The sequence below is a fragment of the Onychostoma macrolepis genome, chromosome 18 (assembly GCF_012432095.1).
Source record: "Onychostoma macrolepis isolate SWU-2019 chromosome 18, ASM1243209v1, whole genome shotgun sequence".
NCBI lineage: Eukaryota > Metazoa > Chordata > Actinopteri > Cypriniformes > Cyprinidae > Onychostoma > Onychostoma macrolepis.
The window spans coordinates 24,953,441-24,981,008 of NC_081172.1; the positions used below are offsets into that span (position 1 = coordinate 24,953,441).

The following is a 27,568-nucleotide window of genomic DNA, read 5'->3' on the forward strand; positions in this document are numbered from 1 at the left end:
TTACTCCTGCTGCTGTTACTGCTAATCCTGATGCTCCAAATGATGCTAACGTGTTGAATGCTTTTTTTGCTGCTTCTGTAATCCACTGTATGGCTTTTTTTACTTGGGATACTGCCAACTTTACTAGATCTTTTACCCATGTTATTGTATTTATTGCACATTTTAATATAATTCCTACTGTTCCTACTAGAGTTACTCCTACAAACAGTTTCAATGCAACTATAAAATGCTTTATTATTTTTATAAAGTTTTGTAATTTAGTTTTTGCTATTGCAACTATTGCAGCTCCTGCTATAGCTCCAACTATTGCTGCTCCTGTTAGTGAATGTTCTCCTACCATTGATCGCAACATTGCTGCTGCTATTCCTGCTATGCCTCCTGTTACTCCTGTTACTGCTACTGTTAGTAGTTCTGTTCTTTCTTTTTCTTCCCACTGTGAATGTAAAACGCCTACTGCAGCTGCTGCTCCAGCTGCTGCTCCTACTACTCCTTCACCTACTCCTGACATAAATGCATAAGCTACTACTACAACTGTTACAATTGTAACTGTTAATATCATTGGTGACTGTAGAGTTGCCCTTGGTTCTTTTGCTGCTGCTTTCTCTGCCACTGAAACAGAATAAGAATTTTTACTATTAAATGTCACCACATCATGAACAAATAAAATATACTCACTAGCATGTATATGATACTGATGTTATCCTATTATAGTTTCTTACCCATGTTGTTTGATATTTATTCAGGATATGATGGCTCAGGTCTTCTGTAAGGCTGGAAGAACCTCTGACACTTTGATGTCCTGAGATATGGACAATGCAAACACAGTGTATTGACATTCAGACATCTGTTTCCACATCTCACCATAAGAAGATGTGGGAATGCTTCTTTCTCAACTATGCTTCCTTCACATTAGTTCCACTTACTTCCCTTCACCCAGTTTACTCAGAATGGTCAACTGCAAGATACCATGTTCTACAATACATGAATGCATTTTATATTCATAGTCATGCTTGGTATCATTTGAAATGTCTCAATGCGACTGGTCCAATGGTCTCATTCTTATAAAAAGTGAAGTGCTCACTGTAGAGGGTCTGTCTTTTCCCATTATCTTTCATGCAAATTACCATCTGTCCCCAAAAGGTGTAAACTCTCTATGTCTAGGCCATTCGGAGGTTGTTTTATCTTGGTCTGAGTACTTAAGAAAAAGTTGTTTTTGACACAAAACATGTTTATCTGACTAATAATAAACTGTCATATTTTATATTATTCTGACTCACTCTAAAATGATTTTCTCAAGTAGATTAAGTGAAGGCATATGTTCCATAAATTTTGCAATTTTAATCTATTACCGTTTCAGCTAACCTTACAGTTAAAACCCCCGAAACCACTCGTTCTGAAACCAGAGGCATTGCTACAGGGAAGCAGGTAATTTCCCAAGTTGAGGGGCCCACAAAGGGTTGATCATTTAAACAATCAGAAATATTAAAATCATTAAATATCTCAAAGTAAACACCTTAAAATAATGTGCGCAGCAACATCTCAGCAACCTCAAGTACAACATTAGTCAACAATAACTGATACTGAAAATGCAGTATTTATTCAGTTTGATTCATGTTAATTTCAATAAATACTAATACATTTACTAAATGTTGACATTAGTTAATTAATACATAATGACCTAACATGAACTAACAATAAACAATCATATTCTACATGCGCAGTACATTGTATAATTATATTGAATAAATGTAATAATGTAAAATCTGACAAACCTGAAATGAATTTGGATCCCAAAGAGCGAATGAAAGCACTCTGCTTAATATCATACAACAGATTTGTTGTGTGTTCTTGAATCACCCGACTGATGAAAGAACACTGCACAGTATGCAGTGGTCTTAAATACTTGTACGCAGATCAGTCATCTTTTCAGTAAATCACATGACCTGTAGGAAACTGCAGCATGATGGAAAGGCATTGAGGTGAAAATGAAAGAAGTGTAACATCACACCTAAAAAGATGAATGATACATGAAGATATGCTTCAAGTATAATGAAGAGATATATAATACTTTTGGGTAACACTTTATTTTAAGGTGTCCTTGTTACAGTTTACATGTACTTACTATTGTAATAACACTTATTTAGGCCTTAAGTAACCCTAAGCCAAACCCTAACTATAATAAGTACATATATTACTCAGTATAAATGTATATTTACACTGTAACAAGGGCACCTTAAAATAAAGTGTAACCTACTTTTGTTATACTATGGGTGGATCTATCTATAATAGTAAAAGAACCAAAACCTCAAAAGACACTGAGAACATAAATATGTGACCCTGGACCACAAAACCAGTCTTAAGTCGCTGGGGTATATTTGTAGCAATAGCCAAAAATACATTGTATGGGTCAAAATTATCCATTTTTATTTTATGCCAAAATTCATTAGGATATTAAGTAAAGATCATCTTCCATGAAGATATTTAGTGAATTTCCTACCGTAAATATATAAAAACTAAATTTTTGATCAGTAATATGCATAGCTAAGAACTTAATTTAGACAATTTTAAAGATGATTTTCTCAGTATTTAGATTTTTTTGCACCCTCAGATTCCAGATTTTCAAATAGTTGTATCTCGGCCAAATATTGTCCGATCCTAACAAACCATACATCAATGGAAAGCTTATTTATTCAGCTTTCAGGTGATGCATAAATCTCAATTTTGAAAAATTGACACTTATGACTGGTTTTGTGGTCCAGGGTCACATATAACAAACGATAGGATGAAAAATGACAAACTATTTCCATGTTTTCCACCATTATATGTATGGAAATCGGGCTTTCCTTCTCCCGTTCTCTCTCGCAAACGCACACACAGTACAGACACGCACTTGTGCACACACATGGAGGCACACACAGAAACTTGTTGCCAGAGCTGCCCAGCGAATTTATCAATAAAATAGTTTAGCAGCTGAAAAACTACATGACATTTCTCAGTTGCGAGATTCTTGAAGCAGTTCAACTTAAAAGATTTGCTGTTAGTAGAGACGCTGCTGCTGATCACTGCTGAGAGATGCACAGACGCAGGTTTTCACATGTGTTCAATCTCTCTCTCTCTGTCTCTCTCTATCTCTATTAACTGCATTAACCTGCATATCAATGGCTCAAGCCTCTGTTATTAGCTCTAACATGATGTTCTGGAATTATCATTCCATTATTGGATGGGTTGGGGTTTTCTGGACGGAAACATGTCTTGAAATAAAATATCTGAACAATGTCTTGAGGTGTGGCTGTGACTCCAGGCCTTTAAAATTATTAGAGAAATAATGCACTCCCAAAGTGGTAATGTGGCCACGATGCTGGAGCCTTCTCCATTCTCAAAAGAATTGAAGGGGTCATATGATGCAACTTCAAGTTTTTCTTCGTCTTTGGAGTGTTACAAGATGTTCGTGCATATATGTGACCCTGGACCACAAAACCAGTCTTAAGTCGCACAGGTATATTTGTAGCAATAGCCAACAATACTGTTATGGAGAGCGCTCCTGTAATTACCTCTTCGGGCCATCAGAGGGCTCCATCACCTGAATACTAATTTCCCCACCTGTTCCCCATTATCTGGACTATTTATAGAACTGTGTCACCTAGGCCCTTTGCGAAGTATTGTTTGGCCCTGGTGAACCATGCTAAGTGTTACTCCTGTTTCCTTCGGACTGCCTTGTGTTTGTTCCCTGACTGCCCATCGTCTTCTCGTCAGATTGCCGCCTGCCCTGTTGACTTTTGCCTTGTTTCTCAGACTCTTCATATTGGATTGCCGCCTGCCCTGATTTCAGGTCTGCTCAATGTTTACCTCTCTGACCACACTATTATTCTGCCTTATCTGTGTCTTGACTACTGCTTGTCTGATTCAGTTACCAATAAAACTGAAAATGGATCCCACTTTGAGTGATGAATCATTACAGAATACTTCGCCACCTCACGATCCAGCAGCTATTTATCATCTGACATCAGAACTGACATCACAAGCGACACAATTAGCCATTCATCATCATCAGCTGCAGAAACTCACTACCCTCACCGAAGAACTAGTCCAGTCTCTACAGACACTGCGAATATCTCCGCCTGAGCTCTCGTTGTCCCAGACTAACGCCGCCATTGCGGCTGCATCAGCCCAAACATCCAACGTGAGTCCCCGCTTAGCATTTCCTGAGAAGTACGATGGTAACCCTGCTCAGTCCAAGGGATTCCTTCTCCAATGCACTCTATTCGTTAATCAACAACCTAACCTATATTCTACGGAGGAGGGGAGGATTTCATTCGTTTGTTCGCTACTCACCGGTAAAGCTCTGGAATGGATGACGGCAGTATGGAGAGGAGGCAGATCTCCATTTCCCACGTTCGCTCTTTTCCTCCAACGATTCCGGGAGGTCTTCGATCATTCAAAGGACGGTCGAAGTGCAGATGAACAGCTTCTGACACTGACCCAGGGAAGGAGAACTGCAGCGGAGTACGCTCTTTCTTTTCGTACACTCGCCGCTCAGACGACATGGACGGAGGATCCTCTGAAGGTGCATTTCCGAAGAGGGTTAAATAACAAATTGCAGTTAGCCTGCCGAGATGAGGGAAGAGCTCTAGATCAGTTTATTGACCTCACGATTCAGATTGACAATCTTCTCAGATCTCGACGCCCCTCGACATGAGCACCCATATTATGGCAGTTTCTGAAAACCACGAACCCATGCAAATTGACACCTATCACATGTCGCCTGAGGAGAGAGCTCGTCGCATTCATCATCAACTGTGTCTGTACTGTGGCGAACCAGGCCATATGAGAATTTCATGCCCCGCTCGTTCTCGCCGAGACCCCGCAACCCGGGTGAGTGTACCCATTCTCGCTCTTAATATTGATAACTGCATTACTGTTCCTGTCACCCTCACTCTCCCCACGGGAACTGTATCGGTGCGCACCATGTTAGACTCTGGTGCGGCCGGGAACTTCATGTCATTAGACTTTGCTCTAGAACGTGGTATCTCTCTAATAAAATTTATTTCTCCTTTGGCAGTCAAGGCGGTTGACGGACGCCCCCTGGGCATAGGAAAGATAACTAATTTAACATCGAAACTTAACATGACAACGGGAATTCTTCATCAAGAGACTATTCAGTTTTACCTCATTTCTACTTCTCATGCACCCATCATTCTAGGGTTACCGTGGCTCCGGAGGCATAACCCCACCATTTCCTGGCAGGAATCTCAGATAATCAGCTGGAATGAGAATTGTTTTTCCCGTTGTATTCCCAGTACCTATCCCCTTCATCTCTGAACTGTTAGCGTTACAGAGACAGACATTCTGTGGTTACCCAGTGTATATCATGATTTAAGTGAAGCATTTAGTAAATCCAAAGCCTCTCAATTGCCTCCTCATAGACCCTCAGACTGCGCTATCGATCTTCTGCCCGGTTGCAATCCCCCGAAAGGCCGAATATTTCCCTTGTCTCAACCAGAATCTGAAGCCATGAATAGATACATCCAAGAAGAATTGGCTAAGGGCTTCATTCATCATTCAACCTCACCTGCATCCACAGGACTTTTCTTCGTGAAGAAGGAGGGCGTTCTCCGTCTGTGCATTGATTATCGTGGCCTCAATGAAATAGTTAAATTTCGTTACCCACTACCCTTAGTACCCTCTGCGTTGGAACAACTGAGAACTGCAAAATTCTTCACCAAGCTAGATTTGCGCAGTGCATATCTCATTCGGATCCAGGCAGGAGATGAATCTCATTCGGATCCAGGCAGGAGATGAATGGAAAACTGCTTTCTCCACAACCACTGGGCACTACGAATATCGGGTTATGCCCTTCGGCCTAGTCAACAGTCCGTCCATCTTCCAGTCATTCATCAACGACATTTTCAGAGATATGCTCAACAGGTACGTCATTGTTTACATTGATGATATTTTGATTTACTCCGACTCCTTTGAAGAACACATTCAACAGGTCAGGGCGGTTCTCAAACGCCTAATCAAACATCAACTTTACGCCAAGGCAGAGAAATGTGAGTTTCATTTAACATCCATCTCTTTCCTGGGCTACGTGATTAGCAATGAAGGCGTTGCCATGGATGAAAGCAAGGTCAATGCAGTCCTTAACTGGCCACTACCAACTACCATTAAAGAACTGCAACGGTTCCTGGGGTTTGCCAATTTTTACCGCCGCTTCATCCGAGGTTTCAGTTCAGTAGCTGCCCCGCTCACAGAATTGACAAGGAGGGGTTCTAGTCGTCTTCACTGGTCGTACACTGCCCGAGAAGCTTTCCTGGAATTAAAGCAACGGTTCACCACCACTCCCATATTGCACCACCCTGACCCTGGTTTACCGTTCATAGTGGAGGTTGACGCTTCTAACATCGGAATAGGAGCTATACTGTCACAACGTCGGGGTTCACCGGTGAAAATGTTTCCATGTGCTTATTATTCACGTAAACTAAGACCAACGGAGAGAAATTATGATGTTGGTGACAGAGAGTTGCTGGCCATAAAAGCAGCACTCGAGGAATGGCGTCATTGGCTGGAGGGAGCGAGACATCCGTTCACTGTACTAACTGATCATCGCAATCTGGAGTACTTAAAGACGGCTAAGAGACTTAATCCCTGACAGGCCAGATGGTCTCTGTTCTTCTCCAGATTCGATTTCATTGTCACCTACCGGCCAGGCTCAAAGAACACAAAGGCGGATGCTCTGTCACGACAATTTGAGAGAGACTCTGAACCCAGTACACCAGAGAATGTTATTTCCCCAACTCTCATTGTATCACCTATCCAGTGGGACATTATTAACAAGATTGAGCAGGCCAATACCGGACTAGATGTTCCGACCGAATGTCCCCAAGATAAGCTGTTTGTCCCTGAAGTCATGCGAGAGAGAACCATCACACAGGTCCATACCTCACTCAGCTCAGGTCATCCTGGTATTAATGCGTCTATCCAACTTCTTCAGAACCGGTTCTGGTGGCCATCTCTAAGAAAGGATACAATCAATCTGATTCGTCAATGCTACGTATGTAATACCCAGAAACCTTCCCATTTGTTACCAGCAGGACTCCTCCAGTCTCTGCCCATACCACAACGTCCCTGGTCACATATCGCCATAGATTTTATCACCGACCTTCCTAGTTCCAAGGGCCATACCACTATCCTTACCGTTGTTGACCGTTTCTCTAAGGCCTGTCGCCTCATTCCCCTACCGAAGTTGCCCACCGCTCTGGAGACAGCTGAACAATTATGTAACCTAGTCTTTCGTTTCTACGGTTTACCTGAAGAAATCGTCTCCGACCGGGGTCCCCAGTTTACCTGCCGTCTATAGTCTGCTTTCTTCAAGGCACTGGAGGTCAATGTTAGCCTCACCTTGGGCTACCATCCCCAATCCAACGGTCAGGTAGAGAGACTTAACCGGGAGTTAACCAGGTTCCTTCGATCATATTGTAGTCAGAATCAACAGGACTGGAACCGTTATATCATGTGGGCCGAATATGCTCAAAATTCACTCCGTAAACCCTCCACTGGGTTAACTCCATTACAGTGTATCCTGGGTTATCAACCACCCCTGTTCCCATGGTCAGGAGAACCATCTAATGTTCCCGCAGTCAATGATTGGATTCAAAGAAGTGAGGAGACGTGGAATCAGGCTCATCATCACTTGCGGCAAGCTGTAAGACGTCAACAGATTCAGGCTGACCGGCATTGTCGTCCCAGCCTGGAATACAGTGCTGGCCAGTGGGTATGGTTATCCCCTGTGATCTCCGTCTCCGTTTGCCATGCTGCAAGCTCAGTCCCAGGTACGTGGGTCCTTTTCAAGTTATTCGTCCAATTACCCCTGTATCTTTTGAATTGGCTTTACCTAACCACTACCTTGTCTCTCCCACTTTTCACGTCTCATTGTTGAAGCCTGCTGTTGGTCCCGGTGAGGGAGGAGAGGAGGTGCCCGAGGACAAGGGCCCCCTACCCATAACGGTGGAAGGCGAGGAGATCTATCAGGTGCAAGAACTGCTCTACTCCAGGCACCGGGGGAGAGCTCTCCAATATCTGGTTGACTGGGAGGGCTACGGCCCGGAGGAAAGGTCCTGGGCGAATGCGGATGACATTCTAGATCCCAGTCTTGTGGAGGAGTTCCACCGTGACCATCCAGAAAGACCGGCCCCCAGACCACGTGGAACACCCCGGCGTCGACCACTTCCTCGCTTCCGGAGCCGCTCACAGGAGGGGGGCTCTGTTATGGAGAGCGCTCCTGTAATTCCCTCTTCGGGCCATCAGAGGGCTCCATCACCTGAATACTAATTTCCCCACCTGTTCCCCATTATCTGGACTATTTATAGAACTGTGTCACCTAGGCCCTTTGCGAAGTATTGTTTGGCCCTGGTGAACCGTGCTAAGTGTTACTCCTGTTTCCTTCGGATTGCCTTGTTTTTGTTCCCTGACTGTCCATCGTCTTCTCGTCGGATTGCCTCCTGCCCTGTTGACTTTTGCCTTGTTTCTCGGACTCTTCATATTGGATTGCCGCCTGCCCTGATTTCAGGTCTGCTCAATGTTTACCTCTCTGACCACACTATTATTCTGCCTTATCTGTGTCTTGACTACTGCTTGTCTGATTCAGTTACCAATAAAACTGCAAATGGATCCCACTTTGAGTGATGAATCATTACAGATACATTGTATTGGTCAAAATGATCGATTTTTCTTTTATGCCAAAAATCATTACATTAGGATATTAAGTAAAGATCACATTCCATGAAGATATTTTGTAAATTTATATTCTGTAAATATATCAACTTAATTTTTGATTTGTAATATGCATTGCTAAGGACTTCATTTGGACAACTTTGAAGGCGATCTTGTCTATTATTTATTATTTATTTTTTTTTGCAACCTCAGATTCCAGATTTTCAAATACTGTAGTTGTATCTCGGCCAAATATTGCCCTATCCTAACAAACCATGCATCAATGGAAAGCTTATTTATTCAGCTTTCAGATGATGTGTAAATCTCAGTTTCAAAAAATGTACCCTTATGACTGCTTTTGTTGGTCCAGGGTTACAATAAGATCTGTAAATTTGCAAAGGCTAAAGTCTCAAACACAAAGAGATATTCTTCATAAAAGTAAAGACTTGTACATGCCTTCCTAAAACGCCTCATTTAAACGCCTCCACATATCTATGTCACTGTGTTGGAAGATTTGCATAACACCACCCAAATGTTTATGCAAAGAAAGAAGGTGTAACTTTTATTCTCGATGTAGTATTGTTGCTGCCGTTGAGAGGACCAACAATAATGTAAGGTATGTGGAAAATAATGTGATTTTTGCACCTTAAACTTAGGACAAATTGGTCCATTTGGGTGCTACTGAGCTGGTGATCTGAATCAGGTGAATTACATAAGCAAGACATACAAAATGTGTAGAGCTCTGGGTCTCCAGGACTTGAGTTGAGAACCAGTGGCCCAGAGCAGGGGTTTTCAACTCATCAGCTCATTAGTAGAGACTGCAAGATAGAGACCTGCACTCCCGCGGGAGTACTGCGGGACCAAACGCAACAGTGTGCGACGCGTGACAACTCTTGATGGGCAAAAAGAACAACTAATATTAACATTAAAATGATTAACATGGGCAAGCTAGGCAGAGTTTCTATTTATAATACGTGTTTAAAGGGTTCCGCAATGTAGCCAATCACAGACTGTTGATTTCTGGAATGCAAGGGCCAATCAGAGGTGATTAAGTTAGAATCCACTCACCACAGTGCTGACATTGCATGCTCACGAATCGTCTCATTTTAATACACGAAGTGTAGACATTGTGAAAGATTCATTGTGCATGTGTTCATTGTGTTATAACAGAGCTTTATGAGATTGCGATGAACTGAGATGTCAGCTTTTAGTGATAATAAAGGAAGCGCTGCTCGCATTTTGCTATGCCAAACCATGCACGCAGCAGCCCATGCTTGCTTTTCTGTTCAAAATAACAGTTTGTGAACAGTTTGTGATGCTTAGCCTAAATAACAAATATTTTATTGGGAGCGTTTATGCTGAGTTGTTGAGGAGCTTAGGGGATGTTACAGAATAATTTTATGTAAATTTCTTCGATGTACTGAAAAAAAATCTATATAGATTACTTTTATGCAGGCTTTTGCAGGTGTTAGCGGGACAAAACATGAATGTCGCAGGTGGGAGCGGGACCAGATAAGATATATTTCTGCGGGAGCGGGCGGATGCGGGACAGAATCTTGCGGGAGCGGGCTGAAAAATCCGTTCCACGCAGGTCTCTACCACACAAGACCTAAATTAAGTGTGTCCAATAAGGGAAACATACAAAATGTGCAGTGCTCGTGGGCCTCCAGGAACCAACTCAAGACTGCTCACTTACACAAGGACAGGAGTCCTGACAAGTGGTCCATTCACCACGGGGCCCCCTCATAGCATGGGGCCAAGTGCGACCACACCAGTTGCACCGCCCAAAGGACGGTCCTGAATACAATACATGGTTGTCAGGGTCCTGTCACTAAACTAAACAACCAAAATGACTTGATCTTGACAATTTTGTTCGTGTGTTACTGCTAATCGATTTCCCAAATGTTGATATTAATCTCTTGTGTGGAAAACATATCATATTCTTATTATAAAAATCATAGGTGAGTTATACATTTCTAATGCATGAAAAGTAGGTATGATGTGACTGAGAAGATAATATGGTGATTAATGTGAGGGGAAGGGAAAATAGTTACACCCTGAACTCACAATGTTTAAGTGGTCAGAACTTCTATGAGGGTTAGTTAAAGAGCTGAGTTTAAAAACTCATGACACAAATAAATCATTAGTCTATTCCGGTTTAGTCCGGGCTAGTCTAGTTTGAGGTACAAATTTAAACAGTCAATCTGGTTTTGGAATATACCCAACTCTAGGCTATATGAAATTAACCCGCCAAAATGGCTAGTGGGAGTGACCATATTACCCGCTACTGCTGAAATCCACCCACATTTGGAGGGTGTTAATGTCAAGCCCTGCTAACTAGCATGAAGAATGTCTCAGTTATGTTGGTAACCTTCCCTGAGTAGGGAATGAGACACTGTGTCAGTAGTCGATGCTATGGAAACAACCTCCAGGTGTGGCAATTGTCTGAAACTGTATAGAATCAGTCATTTTAAAAAGATGTCAGGGATGATAACAAAACCGTTGTAAGAGTAATAAACCCTTCAAAGGTTGACTGGTTTAATCGGGAGACCTGTTAAACCATCTAAGGGTATAGGTTCTAAGGGAATAAGTCCCAAGAAGGAACACAAGCAGGAAGGAAAAGTCTTAGCTGTCTCATCCAATGCATGAAACAGGAGACAGGTTATTGTTTCCCCAATGAAGCATTATTAACAGGCACATGCGGAGCACCAATGGTGTAGCTGGGGCAACACTCAAAGAAAAATGTTCCTGAAAGAAGGCCAGCACTGAAGAGCAATTAGCTGCCTGGTATGGGGTTCTAGCCTTCAAAATGGTCTCTGTAATCTCAGGCAAAAGACTGTATTCAGAGGTCAAATCCAGAGTTTCAAAATTTCAGGACAGGTGTGCCACACAATGTCTCGAACCTGATAAAGTATATCTGCACTGATTGTAATCTCCTAAGGAGGCTCCTCCAGGAGAGACATCAGATCCGAGAACCACATGATATAGCCAAAACTGAGCCACCAACCTGTGTGTTGTGAGTAGGCCTACTCCCAGACTCAGCTGACTTGGGATGTCTACTACCCTAAGTGACAGGAACGTGTTCTGCACCTGGAGTAGAAAGTGCCTCACTAATCTCAAAATGAGGCAAGAGGACATTCCCCCTTAGAGGTTAAGTACAAGACTACTTACATCAGGGGTGCTCAATCCTGTTCCTGCAGATCTACCTTCCTGCAAAGTTCAGCTCCAACCCTGTTACTGAAACTGAACTCTGCAGGTAGGTAGCCTATATCACCAGGAACAGGAATGGGCACCTCTGGAAGAAAATGGAGTAAGCCAGAGAAACTTGCCAGAGTGGGTATAGACCTTTATAAGTCAACAAGTCCTTTAGTAGTCAATGGCTTGATAACTTGATCGCATTATCACCGTTGAGGTGATGACTGCAGACTCATGTATGAGAGTAGCATCCCAAAATATGGCGCAGTTGTGCTTTGGGTGTCCCAAGTTCGAATCCCACCTCGTGGACCTTTTGACGATCTTATCTCCCACTCGCTTCCTGTTAGAGGGGAGTGTATTTTCAAACCTCTCCCGTCCCACTCCAACAAAAAAAAAAAATCCCATCCCATCCTAATCCTACGCAAAATATCCCAGAATAATGACTCCCATTCCCTCCCGTGTTGTGTTTTTTTGGCCGGAATCTGTCAGTTACAGTAAAAATACAGTACAGATCACAGCATGCCCACCTTAGTTGAATAAAAATCCAAAATGTAGTTTTTTGTTATTTTACTGAATTGAAAGCCAGCTTAAAAAATGCACAGTGTGCATTTCACACACATTAAAGGGATACTCCACCCCAAAATGAAAGTTTTGTCATTAATCACTTACCCCCATGTCGTTCCAAACCCGTAAAAGCTTTGTTCGTCCTCGGAACACAATTTAAGATATTTTGGATGAAAACCGGGAGGCTTGTGACTGTCTCATTGACTGCTAAGTAAATTACACTGTCAAGGCACAGAAAAGTATAAAAATACATCGTCAAAATGGTCCATCTGCCATCAGTGGTTCAATCTGAATTTTATGAAGCGATGAGAATACTTTTTTGTAGGCAAAGAAAATAAAAATAACAACTTTTATTCAACAATTCGTCTCCTCTCTGTCTCTCTGTGTCAGCATAGCGCCATTTTAGCGCCATTTTGGAGAGCATCTGATGGACGCAAAGTGCGTACGCTATTCTCTGTCATCAGTAACGCATGGATATGCTGTTTCCGTTCAAATCAAAGCATAAATAAACATACAATACATATCCATGTGTTACTGATGACAGAGAATAGCGTACGCACTTTGCGTCCATCGGATGCTCTCCAAAATGGCGCTACCTGTAGCCTAAATAAGACACCATAGGGCTGATATCAATCAAATAAAACCAATATCAACAAAATCCATATTTGCCTGCAGAGGTGTCACAGAAGCTGCATCTGAAGTGGCATTTAGATGTATTTACGCAGACGGTTTAATGCAGCAAAAAAGATACCACATGTACATTTACATTTAGTCATTTAGCAGACGCTTTTATCCAAAGCAACTTACAAATGAGGACAATAGAAGCAATAAAAACTTTTGTCCATTTCTTGACTAAGGACTCAGCTGCTCAAATTGAGTAGGGCAGGTCATTCCACCAGGAAGGAACAGTTAATGTAAAAGTCTGTGAAAGTGATTTTGTGCCTCTTTGGGATGGCACAATGATGCACCGTTCACTTGCAGAACGCAAGCATCTGAAGGACACATAATTCTAAAGTAGTGAATTTAGATAAAGGGGTGCAGAGCCAGTGGTGGTTTTGTAGGCAAACATCAATGCCTTGAATTTTATGCAAGCAGCTATTGGTAGCCAGCGCAAATTGATGAACAGAGGTGTGACGTGTTTTTTTGGCTCATTAAAGATTAATCTTGCAGCTGCATTCTGTATTAATTGTAGAGGTTTGATAGAACTGGCTGGAAGACCTGCCAAGAGAGCATTGCAATAGTCCAGTCTGGACAGAACAAGAGCTTGAACAAGGAGTTGTGTTGCATGTTCCAAAAGAAAGGTCCTGGTCTTCCTAATGTTGTATAAAGCAAATCTGCAGGACCAGGCAGTTTTAGCAATGTGGTCTGAGAAATTCTGCTGATCATCAATCGTAACTCCAAGGTTTCTGGCGGTTTTTGAAGGACTTATGGTTGATGTGCCAAACTGGATGGTGAAATTGTGATGAAGTGATGGGTTTGTTAGAACCACAAGCAGTTTTGTCTTGGCAAGGTTGAGTTGAAGGTGATGGTCCTTCATCCAGCAAGTCTGTTAGACAATGGGAGCAGCTATCATCAGATCATCAGGATGGAATGAGAGGTAGAGTTGAGTGTCATCAGCATAGCAGTGATATAAAAAGTCACGTTTCTGAATGACAGAACCTAGTGATGCCACGTAGACAGAGAAGACAAGTGGTCTAAGAACTGAGCCCTGAGGCACCCCAGTTGCTAGATGTTGCGAGTATATGTATAGACCTACTCATTGTATATGGGTAGTTGACAAATAAAAATTGGACTGTGTCCTATGGTGTGACATAGCAAAAATGTAGGAAAAAAACTTAAAGGGGTCATATAATGCTATATCCACTTTTACAAGTTGATTGTACTGAAATGTGTGTTGGCAGTGCCTGTACACAACCATCCTATAATGATAAAAATCCATCCAGTGTTTTTTTTTTTTTTTTAATCTCCTAATATGTTTTCCCCTGTCTCAAATCGAGCTGTTCGTCTTGTGACGTCACAAGATCGGAGGCCCCTCCCACGATTGTTGATTAACAGCAGCGTTTTAGCACAGACTGCACTGGTGTCTTACCTCAGACCCGCCCTGAGTGAGCTGTCATCAGTTGTTTCACTGCAGGGGCAGATGTAGACAAGAATGGCTCCTAGGCAATTGAGGTGTTTTGTTGTTGGATGTAATAATGAACATAGCAGTAGTCATTTACTCCCTTCATCTGAGCGGCTGAAGAGGATTAGGTTTTGTTCTGAAGGGAATGCGCCCTCTATCTACCTAAATGCGTCTATGTTCGCGCAAATCATTCGTGATCCAGCTTCACCTCCAGAAAAAGTGAGTACAAGGTTTTTTAAATGAATCTTTGCAAATGGCCTTTCCTAATAATGTGCTAATTAGCAAGTTTCACGATGAATGCGGCTAAAGTTAACCAGTGTTGCCAACTAATTTTCAGGAAAAGTTGCTAAAAGCAGGTCGATTTGTTGTTAAAAGTTGCCAAATGACGCTGTGACATCATTGGATGATGATGTAATTATGTAACCATGACGCAAAACTGCATCATTGCATAGAATACACATTGAAATTACTCAAATCTCAGCAAAGAATATTATTTGAAATATGTTCATTTAGATTTGTTTGTAAAAATAAACATTTAATATACATTATTTGTAAAAGCAAAATGAACACTTTTATTATATTTTTAAATATTGGATTATTGAAAAGTTACACATTTTTGATCAATTACATTTTATGTGTTCTCCAAATAACTAGTAAAACTACACATGATTAACAATTACAGTTTTAAGCAGTGAACTGGTGGTAAGTTAAATGCTACACTCTTAAGGAGAGTCTATAAAATAGGACACAGTGTACTTCATATGTTAATATGAAGGAATTTTCTGTGTTAATTTTTCACCAGCATATTTTAAATGGCACAATGCATTTCGATAGATGGATAGATAGATAGATAGATAGATAGATAGATAGATAGATAGATAGATAGATAGATAGATAGATTTTGATATAAGATCAACAGTGTACCTAACTGATTAACAATAAGGTGTTTCATAAATGAACAATTATTTTTTAACAAGTGCAACTAGCAACTTGATTCACATTTGATGTGTGTACTGCTAGGCACTGCTTAGTAGCTTGGTTAAGAGGAAAAATGCATGCCTTTAGTCAGTTTTCAAAAGTTGCCAATACATTTTAAAAATAGCTAAATTTGTTGCTAGGTGCTTTTTGGAAAAAAAGTTGCTATGGTAGTCTGAAAAGTTGCTAAATCTAGCAACAAAATTGCTAAATTGGCAACACTGAAATTAACAGTCCCTCAGAGAGCTGCTTGGAAGAGAGGGGCGGAGTCAGCAGAGCTCATTAACATTTAAAGGAGAATGACACAATACCGCTTGATCTGACAAGAGCTGTTTTTGACAGGGTGAAAAAGGTGTTTTTTACACTACCAATGAGAAATTTTAACCAAACTATGTTACAGACATTTCATTAAGACCCTAAAGAATAATATCAACTTGTGGAAAATGGGCATTATATGACCCCTTTAACATACAAATAACATGAGAAAAATGTATCTTCATTCTTAGAGTTACAAATAGCATGAAAGAGGTTTATCTTCGATATTAGAGGGGTTTTTTTATTACATTTTTGCTGTCACACCATAGAACACATTGATACTTCAACTATATATACAGCGGGTAAAATAATTATTGAACACGTCACCATTTTTATCAGTAAATATATTTCTAAAAGTGCTGTTGACATGAAATTTTCACCAGATGTCGGTAACAATCCAAGTAATCCATATTGCAAGTATGCATTGAGTGTATCGTTCGTGCCCTGTAATCAACCACAATCCTTTGAAAACATTCCATTTCACAAAATAAGAATTGGAGGAAAACGTGGACATGCATCTCAATTTCCTCCCAAATAAAGCCAAGAAAAATGAATCCAAAATATCCCAGATTTTTTAACAATTTATAATCAACAAATTATAAGCATAAAAACAAACATAGGAGATGAATTAAGATATTTTTGTTTATGTATGTGAAATTTTGCCATTAAAATAAAAATGCTAACAATAAATTCTAGACCTTTATTTCTTTTGTTTTCATAATACAAGATAACATCCTTTAAAGTAAAACAATAACTAATATTCATTCATTTCAGTGATCCTGAGGTAGCGCTGTGGTATCAAGGTCCCACCCAAACCACTGCAGACCCAATCACAAGCACACAATCTTGTCCAATTCAAATAAAATTCAATTCAATTCAATTAATTCACTGATTGAGATGAAGGCCTATTTTGTTTTGCTTTACGCCAAATTAATCACATAACAGTCCTTGAAGTAAACCACTGGAATACCATAAGATGATTGTTATTATTGTATTAACAGAAAGTGAGACACTGTAACGTTTTGTTTTTTAATATAATTTTTTTTTTTTTTTTCAAAAAATAATTTAAAATATTTTTTAAATGTATTATATTATTAATGTCGTGACTGTGGGGGAGAAAAACCTTCACGACACTGCCATGCAGACTTATCAGACCATCTCATTCTATCGTTTAATGCGGAAGAGAACTCTAGTCTATAACCCTTAAAAGTACTGCTGGTCAAGCAAACAGGGTTAAGGCTAGAAGGGATACGTATGGCGCTACAGCTTTTGGACGCAATTAAAGCACGTGTGGACGTTCGCCCAATAAACTGTACGTTACGTAATTACTATTCATAAACATAGCCTGCACCTTAATAACATTGGGCGAACGTCAGTTTACGTGATTAATATTCATGACCCCGCCGTCACCATAGTAGGATTAATGCATCCGTGGGCGGGCTATACTAGAATAGTCTGCAGAACAGTATTTAGGTTGTGATTTCTAAACTAATTAATCAGCACAGACCCATTATATTAGAAAAAATGGAGGACACAAAGCCTGAGGAGACGAATGTGGAAGAGCAGAAGGTGAGTAACGTTATATTTGAAGATTATGAAATCAAACCGCTCTGCAGTGAGTCAGATTTCAGTTTTTCCGCTATAACGTTAACAGCATATCCAGACTGTAAGTCAGATTGACTCGAAGACGCATCGAATAAAAAGCGATTTTCGCATAAAACCTGCTGTAATATCCCTGGTAGATCTGATGATTGCTTCATGTTCTGTCTGGTTAGTGTTTTTGAATATTGTTTAAAGCACTGCTGATCTCCACAGATGTATAAAGGCCTTCTACCATCAAATTCCAATATTATGATCGAATCTTTGAAATGACCATCTTATTAAATAATTTGATAGATAAATAGACGTATATAAGTTGAGATGTGATTAATAATAATGCTGGAGTTGGTGTGTTTTGTTCTGAATTGGGTTGTGATTTTGTTAGCTAGCAGTTAGCATGTAAAGCTAAGTTTACTGTTAAACAGTATTTAATGTACTGATCTTAAATGTGTTTAATAACCTGCACGTCGTCACAGTCTGTGTATGTCAGCTGAGAGAGATCCGTATGGATTTATATAAAGAGCTTAGAATGAAAAAATTCTGAAGCACCATAAAACAAACAAAACCGCACCATGATTTCATTGTAAATAAGGAATAAGTTCCGAACAAAATTCCAGTTAATGCTGCCCTAAAAATGAAATGAAGTGAAATGATATTTCATTGTAGATATTGATTTATTTAATATTAAAGATAATGTTTAATAATAATAATATTTAAATAAAATCTATCATTTGACAGTTAAGCCGTTTCTCGAGCTGTTGTTTTGAATATCAACATGGCTCTAATTTCTCATATTTTCATATACATTTTTTTTAAGAAAAAAATATAACTCTACTTTTAAATTAATACTACACACATAGTCTCCTACTGTACAATCAATCTGATTGATATACATAGTGAAGAGTATCAGTGAGCATGGACAAGTATCAGCACTCTCTGAATGCTGCTAGACCAATCAGATTTGTTATTTTATGGAGGAGAGGTTTCATTAAGTTATGAAATAAAATGTTTTTGTGGGGAAACAGCTTATCCTTAATGAATCGACAGCCCATCGATATATTCAATATTCAGCATATTTGACAGTAAACAATCATTGTGGATTGATCTATTTTTTAGAGTTAACACTGTTAAAAAAAAAGTTCAGTTTCTCATTCATTACTATGCTTTCCATAAACAGTGATTGCCTGTCAGAATCACAACTCAGAAATTCATTGACCTCCCAAGTCTATGATGTGATTTGTTAAGGCACATGTGATCTAAGTTGAACATTATAGTTGGTATCTCCCCATAATAAAAGCATCTCCGGTTTATTATTTCAGAGGTTTTTTTGGGGAAAGCTTCCTTTGTTAATCTTTGAGATATTTTTAATTTAAATGGTGTCGGTATGGCTCAAATGTGTGACATTAATTTGTGTGTGTGATGTGTATGTTTTCTCTCAGGATGAGGAGAATAAGGTCTGTCCAGAGAAATTGGAGGAAGCCAAACTGAAGGCCAAATACCCTCACTTGGGTAATAAACCCGGAGGATCCGATCTGCTCAGAAAAAGACTGCAGAAGGGGGTGAGATTCATTCACATACTCTCTTTCTACCACCCATATTGGTAGGGTGAATAACTGTATTAGAAGAGAAGATACAGATCACACGGCTTTGTAGGCAGTAGAACATCACAGCATCATGTGAGTCATGAGCCACAGACGGCATTAGTATTGCGAGACAACAGACACAAGTTCTGGTCAGTTTGAGGACTTTAAACTCGGTCATTGATATACACTAATGGTCAAAAGTTTGGAATTATTATGTTTTTTTGGAAAGAAATCTCTTCAAGCTCACCAAAGCTGTGATTACTCCAGTCTTTAGTTTCCAAATGATCCTTCAGGAATCATTCTAATATGGTGATTTGGTGCTCAAGATTGATCAGTAATTATTTGTGCTTAATTATTATTAATGGCCTTTATTATCAATGCTGAAAACAGTTTTTGCTGCTTAAAGGGGCTATATGTAGAATTCAGCGACACCAGTGGCTGTTAGGTGAACTGCAGGCAGCAACGTATTTGCTCGTGCAAACATAAAGTACAAGAAACATAAATGTCATTCAGTGGCCCTTTATGCTCATGTAAAAATTATTTTTCATTCTTAGAAAGTAAAAAGAAGCTGGAAATACCTTTTATGTTAGAATAAGAAGTTTAAATATATATTTAAAAACTACACTTTTTTTCCCTGAAGACCTATCGTCTCATATCGTCATGTGACCACGGTAATATTGAGACAGTTTTGCTTTATGCGATATTGATAATATCATTACATCCCTAGTCTACAGGCTTTCATGTGACGTGATGTGGCCAAGTATGGTGACCCATACTTGGAATTTGTGTCTGGAGCAGTGGGCAGCCAATGCTGCGGCACCCAGGGAGCAGTTGGGGGTTCGGTGAGACCCTTACCCTGAAGTGAGACCCTTGAGGGGTTGCTCAAGGGTCTCACCTCAGTCGTGATATTGAGGGTGGAGAGAGCGTTGGTTATTCACTCCCCCCACCGACAATTCCTGCTGGATCTGAGACTCGAACCCGTGACCTTCAGGTTACAAGTCTGACTCTCTATCCATTAGGCCACGACGGTCGATTGTTCTGATGATTAATCAAGTAATCAGATCAATTTAAAAATAGATCTAAGCAAACAATGTACTTTAAAATGACTTAAATACACGCATAATAGCAATGAGGTAATAATAATTGGTTCAAAAATATCAAAAACAAATAATATGGTTTTATTGAACAAAACCGTTAAAATACACAATGCAATAAAACAAGATATTCTTAACTTATGTACATTTATGTATTATATCAAATGTCTGCAAAGGGCGCCAATGGCCTGACTACAGTTTAAGACTTTACAGCGCAATCTAATCTTTGTTTAATATTAACTAAGCTACGTTTAATTCAAATGTCCACTTAATCTTAAATATTTAGCCACTTCTTTATGATAGAAATGCTACAATCACCGTCATTTTTTGAAAAAGAACATGTGGACATCAAAACATGCAAACTCGGATTGAGGGTTTGAACTTTTATTTTGAAGCTACTATGAACAGTTAGCATATTTAAAAAATATGCTAAACTGTTAGCATATTTAGAATGATGTATTCTCTTGTGTTGGGATAGGTTGATGAATGTTTTAACTTATAAATGTGCATCATTCTATCAGATTGTTCTCACAAACAGCATATGCAAAGATGGAGTTTGAGGGCTCATCCACACGAAGCAAGAACTTTCCCCATCCAAACTTTTTTCCTCTCTCTAAAAAAATTCCGTAAACACGGCGTTGCCTCAAGACACATCTGCGTACACACGAAACCACTGAAAACGATGTAGTACACATGCCAGACCAGTATGTGACGCTGTAATTCTTCCACAGAGATGCACTAAAAATGGAGAAGTTTCGTTTTCACTGTGTTTCAGAAATGATCTCCATCCACACTACACAACCGAAAACGCATGTCACATGACCATTCATGCAGGTACAACCATAGATGTGTATAGATAGATTCCCTATTATTTAGATGGCAGACGCGCCTACGTGCTTGGAGCAGTCGAATGGGGAATCTATCTATACAATGAGCATGATGTTATCGTTTACATGGTTGTCAAGGATACGCAGAGCGAATATGGGCAGCCACGCCATTGTTTTCAAAAGTCTCCGTTTGCACTGAAACGCAACCCTGGAGTTTTCAAACTAAAACGGGGTCTGCAGTGTTTTCAAAAGTCTCCATTTCCGAGGGTTGAAAATGCCGGAGTAGTGTAAACGACAGGCGTAACCGTAATAAAAGTTATGCGTTTTAAAATGAAAACACACTAGTGTAAACGTAGCCAAAAATACAAAGCTGTCGTTAGGGGATATATATTAGTTGTATTATATGTAAATTATAAAGCACTAATATAAGTAAAATATAAGGTAATCTAATAATATGGTTATTATATTTATTGTATTGGCAAAATTTTATCATCTCACACATCATGGATCTGCATTTTCTATAATGTATTTCTATAATAAAAATACATATCTGATATGACTTATTACATAACTAGCATCAAATAAACAATACAATTCTTATTTTAAAGGATTAAAGATTAAACATAAAAAAGAAAAATGATTGCACAACCACTCATTAGGTGACGATATGCACGAAGTGTGCAAATGGCCTTTGAACAGAAGAAGAAGGAGGAAGCAGTATGGCTCACTTTTTGTTAGCGTCTGTTTCCATAGTGACTCGTCGATTCATTGCTCTGTTGAGAATGTCTTGCGTGTTCAAACCAGCAACATACTCTGGGTTGAATGAGCTTACTCCTGGACTCGTTTTTGGAACCAACATACCTCGAGTAAGCAAGGTTTGGGTTGATCAACTGAGAGTTCAGGGTTTAGCAGATGGTAAGTTAACCCTGCTTTCTGGAACACCCCCCAGGACACCATCTCAGTGATCTTGTCTTGTCACGCTATATGCGCAAGTACTTACTCTGGGTTCTTACTGGCCATTCACATAAAACACGTCTTTGTGTCTAAAACCGTGAGGCTCATGGTTTTAAAAAAATGACTTCTCCGCCACATTGCCGTCAAATACAAAAGTTGCCGTGCAAACCTGCTACTGTAAACCAGAGCCGGCACTGCTGTAAACAAAAGCTTGTATCGCTTGCCCTGCCTTCGGGTCCTTCCGTTTTGGAACTGACATTGAGCTGCGCTGAATGTAAAAGTTTAAATTCTCTTTTAGCACGCCACTCACGTGCGAGACGCTACAATAGACGCGAGCCCAATGCTCATACACCACCGACTACACACGTGGTAGTATGGATTAAAAAAACGAAATAACGGACATAGTAAAATTACGTTAGTTAGAGGTTCTGAATTTCAGTTTTCGATTTCTTTTCGATTAATCGTCTAGCCCTAGGTATCACTCTGCGACCCAGTTAAAAAAATTAAAAAAGTGGTTTCAGGCTCCCAAAATGCCAGATCTATCTGGGCAAAACATGCCGATACGATACAAAATTTTTATGTATACAGCTAAATGCGTGATGGTCCATGCATGTAATAATAACTGTTTGCATAAAGCAGCATTTACAGTGAACAGAGTTGCTCTTAGATGCACGTAACCTACACACATAAATAAAGCGCATATTAAACCCGCAGAAAACATTATTTAATTGAATTGCAGCCTTTGTGAATTCACAATACTATGCTTTATTATGATTTTTAAATGGTTTTAAGATTTTGTGCAGCCTTAGAAAACGGTCTAATAATGCTTTTCATGGATTCTCATCTTCCGATATTTTGCTGGTTAATTGACATGGGCAAAATGTAATCAAGGATATTTTATATATATAGATATATATAAATTGAATACTCTTTAATTGGAAACATTTCACAGTATTATTGTTTTTACCTTGTTTTTAAGCAGATAAATGCAGCCTTGGTGAGCATGAGAGACTTAAATTAAAAATTTAAGAGAATTAAAAATTAATTATTCCAAAGATTTGACTGGTAGTGTAGACAGACCACTCTATTATGTGGCCAGCCTGCTGCAGTTAAAAATGGTGTCTGCCTTGTTGCACGAGACAGTAAGACGCGTATTAAGAAATGATTTAATATTATATATTTGTACCGTTTCATATTATTTAATATTTGGCGATGTTGTTTTTGTTGAACATTTTTTCATTCCCATTCATTGGCTCAAATATGTCCATGTATATCTATAGTCTAACAACATATTTACTTTGTAACAGAATTGACACACTTACTGTGCCATAATTTACTCATGCCAACATGTTCTTCTGAACGGCTTACTTTCCCAGCCAAAGTACTTTGACTCGGGCGACTACAACATGGCGAAGGCCAAGATCAAGAACAAGCAGCTTCCAGCGGCACAGACAGAGAAGACCGAGATCACCGGAGACCACATCCCCACTCCTCAGGACCTGCCGCAGAGGAAACCCTCTCTGGTTGCCAGCAAACTGGCTGGCTGATATCTGCTGCTGTCCTTCACTCCACACTCCCACTTCCTGTCTCTTCCTCCATTTATCTCTGATCCTGCATTCCTGCCCTCATCCTCTATCGTTTCCTGTCCTCTGAAAATACACTGAATATTCAAGGGTTGCAGATATTACAGAGCTGTACTGCCACACTGTGAGATAGGTTGGGTCGTGGCTCCAAAGGGGGTGAAGTTCTCAAAGGTCTTCTGATATTTTTAATGTGTCGTAGTATGTAGTTGAAAGTGTACATATTTGCTAGTGAGTGAGGGCAAACAGCATTTTAGGAGATGTTTTGCATTTTAATTGTAACCATTCCTGAATTACCCACTGCTTAGAGGACTAGGTCACCCAAAAATGAAAATTCTGTCATATGCAATGAGTAAATGACTTTATTTCCTCTGGTGAATGCAAAAGGAGAAGTTTAGTGGAATGTCAAAGCTGTTTTTTTTTTTTTTCAAACAAAGTCTATAAAGGGAAAGGGATGTACAAAACAACTGTACTTTAAGTCATCCGCACAGCTTCTATCCATGGATATAACAATCATTGAGGTCCACCAGGTGCAGACCTTTTCGAGGTGTATAATAAAAGTTGCCTAATAATAGTTGAACTTTGGCACAAAGATGTTGTACAAATGCCAAGATAACAGACTTTATTATCTGAGCTGAATAGCGCTCATCAGTGTCAAAATGACTTAGATGACCAATCAAATCAGAGTAGGCATTACTGTTACTGTTTACAGAAGCCGAGTGTGAATTCCAGCATTATTCAGTTTTAATGAACAAAATGAAATGTAACTAGGTCAACACTTGATATTTGACAACTGTGCATCTTTAGTCTTCTGAAGCCATATTGTAACTTTGTTTTGTTTTGAAGTGTCATTAGTGCTTGTGCTCAATTCAGAACATTCAAATGACACATTATAATCAGTCACAAATAATTGCGCAACCAGTGGCATTTGACGCTGATGCAAAAGCACCGTAAAATGTATGTTTGGATATGCGTAGGTGTAAATGAGATTTGAGAGGATTTTTAGCAAATTACAACTCAAGTTATCACATAGCTTCAGAAGACTGAGATCCAATGACAAGTCACGTGCGGTTGGAATGACATGAGTAAAGAGTAAATTGTGCCAGAATTTTCTTTTCGGGGTGAGCTTTTCCATTAATCATGGAGTTAAGTGCTTGAATCGATAATGAATTGAAAGTAATCTCTAATATTGTGGTTGATCTGCACCCTGTTTCTTTTATGAGAACGCTTGTTTCTTTTTGTCATGTTTCAGCTTTAAGTGGAGGACACTTGGTTAGTCATGTTTGATAGCATGTAATGCAGATCTCTGAGGCTGCTGTCATCTTGCCTTGCACCATAGAGCTTAAAGCCTTATAAAGATGTAGTGCCAATGCACAGGTTGGCAAGCAGTTCTATAATATCACACGTTCCTTTCATACATCATTTATGTCTGGTTGTAGACTCCAGGCAGTGAGGTTGCTTCTTCACCTGGTGTGTAATAAACTCCATGAGATCTTCTGTACATTGTCTTCTATGCAGAGGAGAGAGACAGTTGCCTGTCGGCTCCTCATACCACATTGTCGCACTACAGTAAACTGTCCACGGTTTGCATGAGCATAAACTGTGGCCGCTTTTGAGCCATTTTGACTTGTAAATAAAATAGTTTTGCAAACCTTCTGTGCTTTTGAGTCTATTTTGTGTAAGTGAAATTATCTATTGGGCTTGTTATTTCCATTTCTCACATTCCAAAAAATAAGTGCATATTCAATTACAAATATGGTAACACTATAATAAGGTCCCATTAGTAGTACATTAACTAAAATAAACTTAGTAATATAGATTATATAAATTCTGCTATTCATGTTAGCTCAGGTCCATTATTAAGAGATCCAACTTTTAATGTTGATTTCTTGGACGAGGATGACAAATGTTGAAATAACTTTAAGATTAATAAATGCTCTAGAAGTATTTTTCATTGTTACCTGATGTAGGTAACTAATGGTAAACCTTATTGTGAAATGTTACCACAAATACTCTATACAGTACCTATAAAAAGTATTCATACCCCTTCATTTATTTTTATTTTTTTTCACATTTTATGTTGCTTCCTTCTGTTAAACTACTTTAAATGCGCCCCCCACATCAATCTACACTCAATACACCATAATGGCAAAGCAAAAAACAGGTTTTTAATCAGGGACAGTTGAAATTTAGCTCAGGAGCATTCATATTGCTTGTAGATGTTACTGCACTTTGAATGAAGTTAACCTGTGGCAAATTCAATTGAATGGTTATGATTTGGAAAGGCGCACACGTCTTAAAAGGTCTAACAGCTGTAAATGCATATCAGAGCAAAAACCAAGCCTGAGGTCAGACAACTGCTTTTAGAGCTCAGAAACAGGTTTGCGTCAAGCCACACATATGGGGAATAGTTCAGAAAAAAATCTGCTGCATTGAAGGTTCACAGAAGCATGTAGTCTCTGTTACGCTTAATGGAAGAAGTTTAAAACAACCAGGACTCTTCCTAGAGCTGGCCTCCTGGCCAAACTGAGCAATTGATGAAGAAGGGCTTTTGGTTAGAGTATCAACCTTATTGTCGCTCTAGTTGAGCTCCATGTGGAGCACAAACATCACTGGAACACTCCACCGATCTGGGCTTTATGGCGGTGTGGCAAGACTCAATCTTCTCTTCAGTGAAGACACATGAAAACACACTTGGAATTAGCAAAAAAGCACCTAAAGGGACCCTCAGGATTGAGGGACTTGTCAGAGTAGAAGAAAAGCTCAATGCAACAAAATATTGAGATAGCCTTAATGAAAACCCAGTCCAGAGCATTCAGAACCTCAGACTGGACAGAAGGTTCAGCTTCCAACAGGACAATGACCCTAAGCACACAGCAAGAGTGGCTTATAGACTCTGTGAATGTCCTTGAGTGGTCCAGCCAGAGAGTTTGAACCCAATCATATATTTCTGGAGAAACCTGAAAATGTGTCTGCCCCCATCCAACCTGACAGAGCTTGAGAGGTGAAGAGGTGAGAAGAGAAATGGCAGATAATTGCCAAATCGTATCATACCCAAAACGACTCGAGGCTGTAAAGGTGCTTCAGCTAAGGGTATGAATACTTATGCAATGTGCTTAATTGGCACTGTATAATCTGATCTTGCCTTTTAGGTAACAAACATGCAGGAAACTTTAATCTGCCCAAATCTGAGTCAAGACAATGGCCATATCAAATTTGTAGTACAGACCATTGTACTATATTTCATTTAGTATGTGTTGGTGGGTTTTGAGGAGATGTGTCCTCTAGAAACAAATAAACAGCTCAGTGTAGTGGGTGGAAATGAAGAAACTCTTAGATCTGAGAGTGGGGCAATGTGAGGTACAGCATAACAGGTATGAGGCATGGTGGGTCAGGGAAGAGGTAAACATTTCAGTAGAAGTGGGGCAGCTGCCCTGGCATCTGGGAATGCCACCGGAAGTGGCGCTGCGACCTGCCGCTGCCAGGATTTGCGCCTGCTCTCTCTCAAAAATAATCAGGCCACTGGCAGCAGTATAAACCAGTAACAGTGTCCTTAACTGAATTCTAGCAGATATTTCCAGCCTGTGCGAGGTCCTGAGCAAAGGCATATCAGAGATTTTGATCAAGCTTGAGAAAATACATCAGAAAATGTGGCTTTAGGGATCTGGAGAGTTATAGAGAGTGTTTCATAAGCTGCCGCTATTGTGTCTAAGAATGAGAAATGCACCAACAGAGGGCAGAGTGGACACTAATAATATCCTGTTATATTTATATAGCTATACCACAGGTAACACGTTTGGATTTTTTTTTTTTTTTTTTTTTCAAGGCTGCAGTTAATCAAAAACACAGTAAAACAAATATTACAATTTTAAATGACTTTTTTTTTCTTTTTAAAATGTAATTTACACACAATGCATTCTAAAATATATTAAAACTGAAACAGTTATTATCAGTTCAATTCACAACATTCAAATGACGCAGCAATCAGTCATCATGAGCAATGCAGCAGCCATTGCTATGAAAAAACAAAACAAAAACAAACATAAGCATG

General features: G+C 39.6%; 1 protein-coding gene across 1 annotated transcript; it reads left to right on the plus strand.

Moving 5' to 3' along the window:
- The first annotated feature begins 17,291 nt into the window (after positions 1-17,291).
- On the plus strand, positions 17,292-25,173 carry arpp19a (cAMP-regulated phosphoprotein 19a). Its single transcript, XM_058750849.1, has 3 exons — positions 17,292-17,449; positions 18,919-19,038; positions 23,314-25,173. The coding sequence occupies exons 1-3, from the start codon at positions 17,405-17,407 to the stop codon at positions 23,482-23,484; spliced, it is 336 nt and encodes a 111-aa protein (XP_058606832.1). The 5' UTR covers positions 17,292-17,404; the 3' UTR covers positions 23,485-25,173.
- Positions 25,174-27,568: the final 2,395 nt, after the last annotated feature.